The 12,365-nt window shown below is 40.1% G+C and overlaps 1 protein-coding gene across 1 annotated transcript in view; it reads right to left on the bottom strand.

Annotated features, from left to right (window-relative positions):
* lpgat1 (lysophosphatidylglycerol acyltransferase 1) overlaps window positions 1-5,835 on the bottom strand; it is a 47,262-nt gene extending 41,427 nt beyond the window's left edge. The window contains exons 1-3 of the mRNA XM_066706566.1: window positions 5,386-5,835; window positions 4,764-4,994; window positions 4,010-4,280 (exon numbers count right to left, since the gene is read on the bottom strand). Coding sequence (XP_066562663.1) covers window positions 4,010-4,247 — 238 coding nt within the window. The 5' untranslated portion in view covers window positions 4,248-4,280; window positions 4,764-4,994; window positions 5,386-5,835. The remainder of the gene's footprint in view (window positions 1-4,009; window positions 4,281-4,763; window positions 4,995-5,385) is intronic.
* Between the last annotated feature and the right edge of the window lie 6,530 nt (window positions 5,836-12,365).

Genomic DNA, 12,365 nt, shown 5'->3' with positions numbered 1-12,365 from the left:
AGGCAAACAACCCCATCCATCAGCACAAACCACGCTCTTTATAAAAAAGACTGTACCACATCAGCACTCCGTCCACCTGAAAGCGCATTCAGGGGTAATAAGTCAGTCTCCCCAGATCCCACCTGGAAGGCTGAAGCAAACGGTCATCTGTACACTCACTCTGAGCAAAGGACTGTTACTGGCAGCACTGTTTGCACTGGCTTTCAGGTAAAAAAAAAATATCTTTAGAACTTGAAGGATTTGAATGAATCCAGTGGCCTAGAATTTTGCTCTGCTCCTGCTAAACTGATGAATTTACTCACTTCCTTGGAAATGCTGACTCACAGCTCAGCTTTTCAATGCCTCCTAAAAAGTCCAGGGCTTCTGCGCATACACATCCGTAAAAATCAGGGATCTTGGGATATGAACACCTTTCCAAACTTGCATTCACAATGAGCTTTTTAAGTAGCAAATTTATATCAATATCTTTGCAAAACCTTTCCTGGAGAGAACCATTTTACAATTATTAAACGCATTAAAATTGGCATGTGCTTATTATTCCCATCATCATAGGTTGGGTAACTATTCAATAGATCCCAAGCTTGCAGTAGGAAGGTAGTCACGTCAGTATTAATAAAACAGAACATCAATATAGGACAGAGTCTGCCTTAAACAAATCGGAATAACCATTAAAAATAAATAAATCCATCTTTTTTTAAAGTATCCTGATCTTATTGCAGGCTATAATCACAGGTGTTACGGAGAATGACATGCAGAACGGAAAATGTAATGCATTTATGTTGTGTTCAGATTTCAGATGGCCAAGTAGCATGGAGGGAACACCACAAGCGCACAATAATCCATCTGAACTCACACAGGCAGACACCCGAGGCAAGAACTGAACCCGGTTCCCAGGAGCTGTGAGGCAGTAGTGCTAACCACTGGGCCACTGTGTCACCCTAGCACACAATAATGCGATCCTCAAAGCCATCTTGTAAGGCTCGAATTCATGCGCTTGTCTTTTTGATCCCCTAGGTGTACCTCTCCATGGGTATCAACCCCAGAATGCTTTCTTCCTTGTACACTTGTCAAGCAGATGACAGACCTTCGGCCAATGGATCTCAAAAGGTCAACTGAGCAGAATTCCAGGACAATCAAGGCGAGAAAAAGCAAACAAAAACAATTCCTTCCTCATAAGATGATGATGATGATGATGATGATGATGGTGTAGCATTTGTGAGATATACCATGTTATGGAGCTGCAATTATAAAAATGGATAAAATAAAGCTTTGCTTGATCCACTCTGGAGTCCCATCTCTGTGTCACTGCCAGATGTCACTTGGAAGCCTAGCTGCACCTTTAACTCAATGCCCACAAAGACAGACACTCATGACAAGGACTTTTCCACGTTTGGAAATGAAAGCTCCAAAAATTACTTCATCTACCGTACCTACCAGCATAGCAATAGCCGACTTCACGTTGAAATAAAGTGTTACAGAGGACTGAGACGGAGGGCCCACAAATAGCATACCAAACCACATGATGACCACGTCTGAAATTTAACTTGCAAATGTACCGTAAAAGTGATGCGAAAGACGAGATTATGGAAATCACCCAGGTTATTAAATGAGTATGAAGTACACAGTACTAAGCAAGTTCATAGTGAACGCTTTTGGGTTCAGTAGAAAGACAGAGGTCCTCAATTATTCCAAAATTAAAAATACAACAGGCCACTGAGCTGGGTTTCCTTTGAAATCCTTACGACTGTAAATCCTTTTCGCATTCAAGGTGATGAGACTTGAGTACTGCAGTCTTGAGCACTGCATTACAGTTGGTTTGTTGTTCAACATTTTATTGGGATTGAAAGAAACCAATGAGTACAATTTGATCTGTTCCATAAAAACGTTGTATTCTCTGTCCATAAGCATCAAACCTAATGACAGACTATGATGTTAGCTAATGCTCATGAGTCATGACCCAATAAAGAACCACCTTCCCCCACCCTGCCCACACAACACACATTGTGTTGTGGGAATGTAAATGTTAATGTTTTTTAAGCTGTTCAAAAGAATAAAAGGCAAGATAAACTATTTAGCAGGTCCTAAGGGAATACCCCTCTTCTTTATTCCAATTTAATCTACAGTAACAAGTTTCCTTTTTGAACAATTGCTTGAAGAATCAGTTTTAAGCATTTCTCCACATTTACCAATTTCAGTGACACGATCTCCACAATAATTGGTCTCCACGACACCAGAAAAGTCCATTCTACTGACCCTATGGACACAACCTAAAGCAGCCATTTGTTATGGGGTAGTTTCATTTAAGCATAAACCCTATGACAGAGGACCTTAGGGGTGTAAACAAAAGTCATTGAGAGTGCCACGACTGTAGGTCATGCCTGTGTCAGGACTACTATCCATTTAAGCTTATGACATAAAAAAGCAAAGTGTTAGAGGAGAGGACACAGCCAGTTGGCATTTTCTGTTGATTTTTCCCCAGCAAGTGGACGGAGATGGGTCATGCTGCTTGTATTCACCAGGCCAAGGTTTCAAAATAAATGAAATATAAGCTATATACAATTTCAAATGGAGCAGCTAGAAGTAAAGGAAGGTGACAGTACATCCTCTACAGTTTACAACTGTTTCCCCCAGTGTGGTCAGTGTGACTGGCAGTCAATTACATTTTGGAAGAGTTCCAGAAGAGAGCATTTGTAAGCTGAAGCTAACGGGTTTTCCCCCACATTAGTACAGGGCCTACATTTTTTATACAGGTTCCAATATGTATTCTAACAAAAATCCATACTAAGCTACTGGGCATCTTATGGGGCAAATATAATGCAGCTTGTGACAAAAGAATCTGAAAAGGGGATAAAAAGCAGTGTGTCCACACTGACAAGAAAATCAATAACTGTGGAGACCAAGAGTGGCCATAAAATGGATTAGCCAAAAAACAGAATCATGGAAAGAAATATGTAGTCATGAAGTCAAAACTAATCTATTAAATATAAATTGCCGAACCATTTGTAAAGGCTGCAAGATTGAATTCATGTTTTATATATAAATAAAACCCATCTATAAATGTAATTTTGAACACTGGCCTAAAAATAAATAAAATAAATTGGAACATTATAAGTATGCAATAATTATTTCTTATAGTCCAAGATGACCGATTTTGTTTTTGTTTTTTCACTTTTCCAACTGGGGGGAGTGTTTATTTTTAAAAGGTCCTCCAACAACACAAGGAAGACAGACTGTGAAATGTGACATACTTGTGTGTCCTTTAAGTACGTTGCAAAAAGGTTGTGAACTATGGTGCATTACTAAAAGTGCAGATAAAGGAGAATTACTTCAAGAATGATAGGCTGATGCCTGCAAGATCTCCAATTTTATGCAATACTGTCTTGAGCATTTAGGCGTGACTACTTAGTTTCGGTTCACCATAATAAACCTAAAATAATGATACTGTAAATAATTCCACAATATTTAGCAATGTTCCCAATTAAAACACTCCCTTTCAGTCGTGATTCAGGTCTGAACAGATGCACACCTTTCGTTACTTGCAGCTTTCCCATTATACCATGCACGTTTCATGGTTTTGCTTTAAAAAAAATGCAACGGCAATGCCAACTCAAAATACATTACAACACGCAGCAATAGATCGCTGGGTAATTCTTTAAATCCAGTAACTTGCGCTTGTCAGGAAATGTAGGTTTCACCTTCCCGAAACCCTGACGGTACAGAATGCAATGGAAAAAAAAAAAAAAAAAAAAAGACTCTTGCATATTCTAAGCAAAGCAGTGTTCTATATAGGAGAACGTCCCATCAATACAAGGTCATCACAACACATTTCTTAAATTTGACAAACACCAGCCAGCCTGCTGATTTAATCAAATATATAAAACACAATAGTCTGAGATTTCTTGATTACAGGTTAGAAACCAATCAATTTATTGTCTGTAAAAAACATCCACTGTCACTTGAGCCAAGCAGGCGTATCTGCTGTAGGGCAATGACGATTACGTGGTCTTACCTGTGTATCCGGCCACAGTGCCCCAGGATGACACCATGGCCAACAGCCATTTAAACATGACTCCTTCAAGGTGCCAGAATGCACGACTGTCCAACCACCTCAGGGGCTGCAGTGCAATCAGGTATAAAACATAGGAGGGGATGGCAACGAGGTTATTGATGACCATGAAGCCGAAGCGGACGGTGGCCTTCAGTAGAGTCCAGCCCAGCCTGTGGGCTTCTTCAAAGGTCAGAGCCATCCTCTGTCCACAGCTGTCTGTCTTTCTGCCTGCCTGGAGGGAGGGAGAGTAATACCACATTTATAGCTGGCACTGGCAGGGGGCGATAAGCAGAGCCTCAAGGCAGGACAAATACCATGCACACATGAAAAGGAGGAAGTGTTATTTAAGAACAGAGAGACTAGGAGGTCTGCGTCAATGAGAAGCACCAGAGCAGCACATTTTATGGATAGGGTAATACCTAATGAGAATGCAAGAGATTTTGTAAAACACATACTTTACTGAAATCTTGATTATCTCCTTATGACAACAAACCAGCTAGACGTTTTCACGCCCATGTGTTAGAAGTATCTTACGTCCCATTATTGAAATAAGAATGTATTACGTGTAATTTAAAGTCGCTGTTAACTCGGCTGTCAGAGATGCACAAATAAGACTCACTAGGGAAAAAAAACATGAATAATCATCATAATACAACTGTAGCCTACTGTCTCCTCGCACAGGACAGAAAAACCGAGGATATAAAACGAAATTTACCTCAGGATTCACCGTTGTCAGAAAGCAATGTTAATACCGCCAGGCGCGACGCAAGGCCGACTGCTGAAATCACGTCTCCGGCCGGGCTCGCATCACCGTTAGCGGCCGGGGGGTCACGGACACGCCGTCTCTCTGGGTCCGGCGCTAGGACACGATGGACACGATGGACACGATGGACATGGTGTAGCGGCGGAGGTAACCGGGAAGTGACGAGGAAATAAAACGGGCTTTCTGCAACACAAACAGCGAGAAATTAAGCAATCGGCGTCCGTGAGTAAGACAGCATGCATGAGTAACCTCATTAACTTATTTCCCTCTAGTCAATGATATACCCGCTGTGTTTATGAACACCACCATTTTCATGGATTGGATAAATAAAAGTAAATACGGTGTCCGTGTTGGTAGTAGCCACGTCTCTCGTCACAACCACATATACAAGAAGAGCCCTATTCGGGTAACGTGGGGATGGATGAAGCTTTAGTTTTCACCGTGTCCCCCGCATGTTGCTGTCGCTCCCGCACGGCGCAGCTCCCCCTTCCCACAGAGCACAGAGCGCCCCGCCGGGAAAAGCACTGACACCCGCCCGGCGCAGGGAGCTGGGAACATGTTAAATCCTACTCACACTCTTCAGCCCCCGTGCAAATGCCAGCTGATCTAGAAAAGATGGATGTCTAGAAGCAGTCACATGTAGTTGCCTTCATATCCAGCGTTATATGCATCAAGCCGGGGAGACACCGTGCACCACATCCCGCCGCCCCCCTCTTCATTTAAACCGAATTATCTCCATGCGTGCAAACCAGTTTATATATGCATCCTTCGGCAAGGGGAACCAGATGCTCTGAGCATTTACAACAGCCGCTTCTTACAGTCAGCAGTCCTTGGCGTCTACGGACGGCTCTCTAATCAGTAGGGTCGAAGTGCACTTATGCAGTTCAATGTCAAGTCCTTTTTTTTTCTGTTTTATTGCAAACGTGATCCGGGTGCAGCTCAGTCTTATATTGGCGATTCGCCGTTCCCGTGCAGCCGCCCCGAGGAGAATCTCTTTATGACGTCACCTCTGACAGCGGACGTCGCGGTGCGCACGCAGCCGGTACAGACCGCGGCGCCGAGGAGCAGAGAGACACAGAGAAGCGCGGGAGGGTTTATCGGCGCCCGCAGTGTCCTCGGCATCGACAGTAGCTCCCTCTCTGGCTCAAGAGTAGCTGTGCTTCTCTTTAAGTATCGCTGCTCAAGGTCAGCGCAGCACCACAGCTGGAGAACTGGATGGGTAGTTTTTTAAAAACGGCCCAGCATGGGGACATGAGGGCAGTGGTGCACGTCTTCAGTCCAGGTGTTCTCACTCACCTTTGTGGCTAAAAAGCTTCTTTCCTGACACTGCATGACCAGGACATGCCTATCACAATGTTTTGAAACAATGCACAATAATACTGCCACACATGTATTGCTCATGTGTGTGTTTTGCTGTACACTATTGCCCACAAGTATGTGACACGACTCCAGGCTAATACTAGTTTCCCTTGAGAAGCTTTAACAAGTGCATTTGCAAGATAAACTGCCCTTAGCTGCCATGACTATGGTCCTCTGGAGCTGTCCTGTAAGGTCTGGTGTTTTTTTTTTTTCTCTCTCTCTCTGCAGACACCACAGCATTTGCCTCGCCGTGTTTGTTTTATATAGCTGGACTGTTTGGGGTTTTGTGCTGTTGATTATATCCGCACAGGACAAGGTTGAGCGTCGCCATTTTCTGGATTGAACTGACGTGTTTGGAGTTTAAAGGGTGATATAATAACCGGGGCAGGCCCTTAAAGCAGCCACCTGTCAGTGGTGTTATTGTTTACATATATTTGCAAATTGGAGAATTTGGGGGAGACATGAGGAGCCTGAGCGACAATTAATTCACAAGGTAAAATAATCCACCCAAATGCCTTATTAAATGGCCTATGCACACAGCCCAACAATGTGGCCTAAGGTGAACTAATACAGCCGCTGAATTTGCATACCTGTCTATTTTTTGTTGTCCTGGTCTGACCACATTACACAAGGACCGGCCAGAGCTCACAAGAGAACACACACTCCAAAACGTGTGAATTACACAACAGTACACAGTAAATTCACCAAAAATTGGTGGGTAACGATACATTTTACCCTCAAACAATACTTAATGTATAATAATGAACATTTATACAATGATTAAGAAAAAATAAAACCATAAAACAACAATTATTCGGGAAACTACCACATGGTAAATTCTTTGGTTTTACACCAGTACAGTGTAAAATCAACACTCTTTAATTTGACACCCAGTATTAACACTGACTATGGTGAAGATGGTTTAACTCTCAAAGTGTCAACTGAATCTTTTTAGTGTTGAAACAACACTGATTTTAACACTATATTATTAACACTGGGATTTCAACACTGCAGATTTTGCTGTGTAAGAACGTCTAATCATATCCTGTGTCAGCTGTCCTAAATCAGTCAATCCTGGGGCTTCACAATATTGTGTGTTAGTCCAAATTCACTGCCACAAAACATCGGGCACTGTACCTCCTATTGCGTTTCTGCTATGAAACAAATTCACATATACATTTCAAAATAAATAAAAAATCCTCAAATTAAAATGTATTCAGTTTCATTTAGGGATTCGTGGAACAATTTTTCCTGAATCAAAATATTTAAATTGCTTTATTTGAGAAAAGTTAATCCGAACACTTATTACTTTAAAAGTGCATCCAATTCTTTGCACCACAGAAAATTATGGTGACAGTTCGCCGCCCCCTGCTGGGCTATCTCATAATCTCCATGCCACTACAGGAAAGGTTTGATGCAAAGTCTTTACTAAAGCAGGAATGTTCAGCCCTGCCCCTGCAGTTCTTTTTAAACTGTTTCTGCCCGCAGGCCCCGTTTTCACATGTGCACTGCTGGATGTTAATTGTGATTTCCAAGGTCATACACTGTATTTTATTAGCAATGTGGGCAACTCTGATTTACTACAGGAGTCTGTGCCATTTAGTGCTGTGTCAGAAACAAAATTCTACACTTTGCCTGGAGAAGTATTGGTTTGCCAACATGCTTTATATTAATTACTGTTTTAATGACTATGTAATGATCACACTAAATTAGGCTTTGCTTTAAATTATTGATCAAAACAATACTTCTGTTCATAGAGTGCTTTATATCCTATATTCTCATTCTTTAGAGGGCAGTACCAATTTCTGAGGAAATGTCTGATGAAGAGAGACCCCCAGCAGTGTACATCTGAAAACAGGAACTGCAGGCAGAAACCGTTTTAAAACAACTCCAGGGGCAGGGCTGACAATTCCTGTTTTGTGTGGCTTTGTAATGTGCATGTGTCTCTTTGTTGAAACTTTGTCTGAGTTGGCTATGATATATGTCAGACACTACACATCCTCATTATTTGTAAAGGTTGTACCTAATGTTTTCCCATCATGTATCTCACATATCTATGTACCAGATCCTTAATTAAATGAGGTGTTACAGGATGAACATGGCTATTCTACCATAAATGTCAAAACATTGTTTCTGCCCTTTAAATAAGTGATCACAACAGTGCAGAGTATTGATATATCATAGCAGTAGTTCCCAGCTTTGGAACTGGACTCCTCTGCTTTGATTGAACTCTCAGCTAAAATAAAATGTTTTTATTGAAAGTGGTTATTTTTGCCAGCTGTTATAGAGTTAGGGAAGGAAGCCGAAAGGAGTCAATGAAGACCTAACCTGGAACAGTAATGAGAAGAGAAAGTAGTGCTCCAGGACTTAATATAGTACAATTTCAATAATATATGTTTGTTTATCCTTGGTGTAGGGGTATATATCTCCTCTGCCCTCTTCTCTCCTCTCAGCATACCCAGGAAAGATTTTATTGTCTAACCATAGTGCCACTCTCCATTCAAGCCCCTTGAGCTGATAGTGGTCGTGTTGGGAATGAAAAACGCTATGCTAAAAATGGTCCCTATGTCAGTGGGTGAAGATCAGCAACAGTAGATTCATTCAGATTTATGCTGAACTCATGTAGAGAAATGCAGTATTTTCCACCCCCTTAATTCGGTTAATAATTCTGGATCTTTGTGTACATAAATTAAACATTATTATTTGAACATTTATTTAAAGCTTTTCCATTATATACAATTTGGATCAGTAAGAAACTTACAAAATATTTATTGTTGATGTTGTGGGTGAATTTATTTCATTGTGTTTGACTGATAACTATTTTTTAAATATTCATTTAATTAATGTGTCATCATTTAGACCAAATCCTTCTACAAAAATACTTTATATTTAGCTTTAGATGAATCAAGCTAAAGTATACAATGTTAATCATATATTTTTGAAAGAGCACTATGTTTATGGAGCCCTGGAGGGGACATAAAATAATATATATATATATAACTTTGGAACGATTTATTAAATCGTGGGAACGATTTAATTATGTCGTAGGAAGGATTTATTATATCCTGCGCTGCGCATGATTTACAATATTATTACGATTACCCTGCATATTATGCAGTTAATGTGAATATCGCTTTATATAGAAAATTATCAGCATGGCTTACTGTAATTAAAACATAGCCTTTTACATCCAAACTATAAATGACAAGACTGGCACCGTCCAAGCTGTTACACAAAAGATTGGATGTGGGCTCAAGTTAGCGACATAAGTAACGCATTCAAAAAAAAAATATTGCAACCAAAAAAGAAAGTTGAGAAAAAAGTGATGTTGAGAGCAAAAATAAAACAATCGAAAGCAAAATGTATAGAATTGTAAACTAAACCTTGAAAGCAAACAATGTTAAATCGAGAGCAAACTCGCCCGCAGTCGCTGTCTGTGGCTGCGACGCTGCGAGCCTCGCTTTCGCCCCCGGTTTCTTAGTTTTCGATGTTTTTTTTTCGTTACGAGATTTGGCGCTGTTTTGTCGTCAGGGCGGGATTTACAGGGAGGCGCGGATCCTGGGTCTCCATTGGTCCAGCAGGTTTGAGTGACGGTTCTTTCTAACCCAATCAGTGAGCAGGTGGTCTGACAGTCACTGCAACACGGATAGACTGAGCGGTGCAGCTACCTGGCCTCTAATAAAATGGCTTTTAATCAAAGTTGTGGACAATCGCTTTCTACATATTACATGTGTGTTTATTTCATACAGCCTTTATGCGCATCTTTATCAATGGCGCCAGTAATTTTGTAAGTGACTGTGCGTATATATATATATTGACTTGACTGCAGGTCTGCGCACACAGGCGATTCCCATCCCACACAGAGACCAGCCCACCTGATCACTGATTGGGTTAGGAAACCTGTCACTCAACCCTAGTGGACCAATGGAGATCCACGCCTCCTTGTAACTCCCGCCCTCACAACAAAACAGCGCCAAAACTCGTAACGAAAATAAATAAATCGAAAGCAAAGAAACTGGCGGCGAAAGCAAAAATCGCAGCATCGCAAGCAAAGACAGCGACTGCAGGCGAGTTTTGCTGTGGACATTGTTTGCTTCAAGTTTTAATTTACAATTCTATACATTTTGCTTTCGATTGTTTTATTTTTGATCTCAACATCATTTTTTTCTCAACTTTTTTTTTTGTTTACAATATTTTGTATTTTGAATGCGTTACTGGCGCTAATTTGAGCCCATCGTGTAGCGTGTAAAAGGGAAAACTACAAATTATGTAGTTCCACAAATCGTGCGAACGATATAATTAAATCGTCCCCACGATCTATATTTTTTTAATTTCGTGTTGGAGGTGGACTAATCTGGTGGTTTACAGTCAAGGTGTTCGTGCTTGAAGTCAAGACACTTTGAATTAGTAATGTACTGTGCACACCCCACTAATCAAAACAGCAGTGTTTTCCTAAGTGATTTCCTCCCAGGGTGGGCTTGTCATTCTCCCTGCTGATCCCAGTCAGTCCAAAGACAAAAATGTTCTAGCATCAATTATAAACATTGAAAGTCTCTTCCTTGTGTATTATATAAGGAACTCTAAAATACAAAATATAAATTAAATTGAATTTGATCAAAGAAACATTTGGATTTAGCTGCTGAGCCTTTCAATTGTGATTACTGTGGTGCATAATTATGATAGCAGAAAATATTAATTTAATGCAGCACTGACCCTTACCGAGTCCACTGGAATTACCTCACTGGAGTGCTAGCATAATACTAGTCAGAATTACTAGCAACATACAGTAGGAAGAATATGGGAATCTGAGGAAGCAGATGCGTTTCCTGATAATTATTGATATGTCCTAAAAACCCAAAGTGTGCAGTGGTTGGGACTTTGACTAATGTGTCAGAATACATCCTCCCCCAGGGGTTAAACCGTGAATGTGCAATGTTGTAGTTAAGTTGCCTACAAACAGCATGTTTATTCTCTTTATTTCTTTATTTTAATAATTCAATACTTTGTTCGTTTGTATTACATTCCTCCAGTGTGGTATTACTGACAAGTTCAATATGAGTTGTGCGCTTTTCTTTCTGCCACCACTATTTATAACTCATACCCCGTTTATAGATGCAAATCTTTGTTAAGACCCATACGGTGAAATACAGATCAATACACTCATGCTTTTTGCTAACTTTGAACCACCTGACAAGCTATGGAAACACCCTTCTCTCAGTGTAAACTGCAGTATTGTCACAGACATGGCTTTATTGTTATTTGTATTATGAATATTGTTGTAGTTGTTATTTTTATAGTTTAACATTCTTTCAAGTTTGATTAAAGCAACTACATTGTTTAAACCTATTTACAACTGAGCCTGTGATGAACTACACAAATGTTTACAGTTGGCATTTACAATTCTGATTCTATTATCTTAATATGATGTTGAAATAGTATGTGAATTGTTATATTATAATAAACTATGTCAGCTGCAATACATGTTGCTGGACTGTGTATTGAGTGAATTTTGAGCATCTCCACATTATTTATATCAATGTATATAGATGTGTCAGCACAATATTATACTTAAAGAGCAAAATAGTTAAATTATTTTCACTATTAATACGTTACTGCATTATTTTCAGATGGTAGATGGGTTAATGGTCATTGATGAGGTTTTAAGGCAGAAAATTGTTTATATCTTATCGCCACAGCAGCAGGTCTTCATGTTTCCTGCTGTGGGCGATTGGATTCTCTGCTCAGTTGTTATCCTGTCTGAGAGGGGAAAACAGTCATTTTCATCTGGCTGCGATCCTCGGTGAGGGAGATGAGGTCAGCTCATTGGGAAGCCACACAGCAAGATATGTTATTGCAGGGTTTCATTTATGTTTGTGTTTATAGTATAGGAAAAAAAAGACCAACGTTTTACATGTAATGTGAATTTGGCACGCTAGCAGAATCTTTCAGTTGAAACGAGAGTAGGTTATCAACAAACAATTCTAAACTGTTTCACCAATTACATGAAAAAATGTCAATTGGCTTGAATAATGTTAGCACTCTATAGATTTTCCCTTTTTTCCACCCACCTCTGAATAGCATCTAGAGGTGGGTGGAAGTGTTATTGACATATTTTACATACTTTCCATTGTATGCACTTACCAACATTTAAAGTCTTTACTTTTCAGATATTTCAAAAATATTAAACTTTTCAAA

This window comes from Amia ocellicauda, chromosome 1 (genome assembly GCF_036373705.1).
Source record: "Amia ocellicauda isolate fAmiCal2 chromosome 1, fAmiCal2.hap1, whole genome shotgun sequence".
NCBI classification, from domain to species: Eukaryota; Metazoa; Chordata; class Actinopteri; order Amiiformes; family Amiidae; genus Amia; species Amia ocellicauda.
This window is presented reverse-complemented; position numbering and strand designations above follow the sequence as displayed.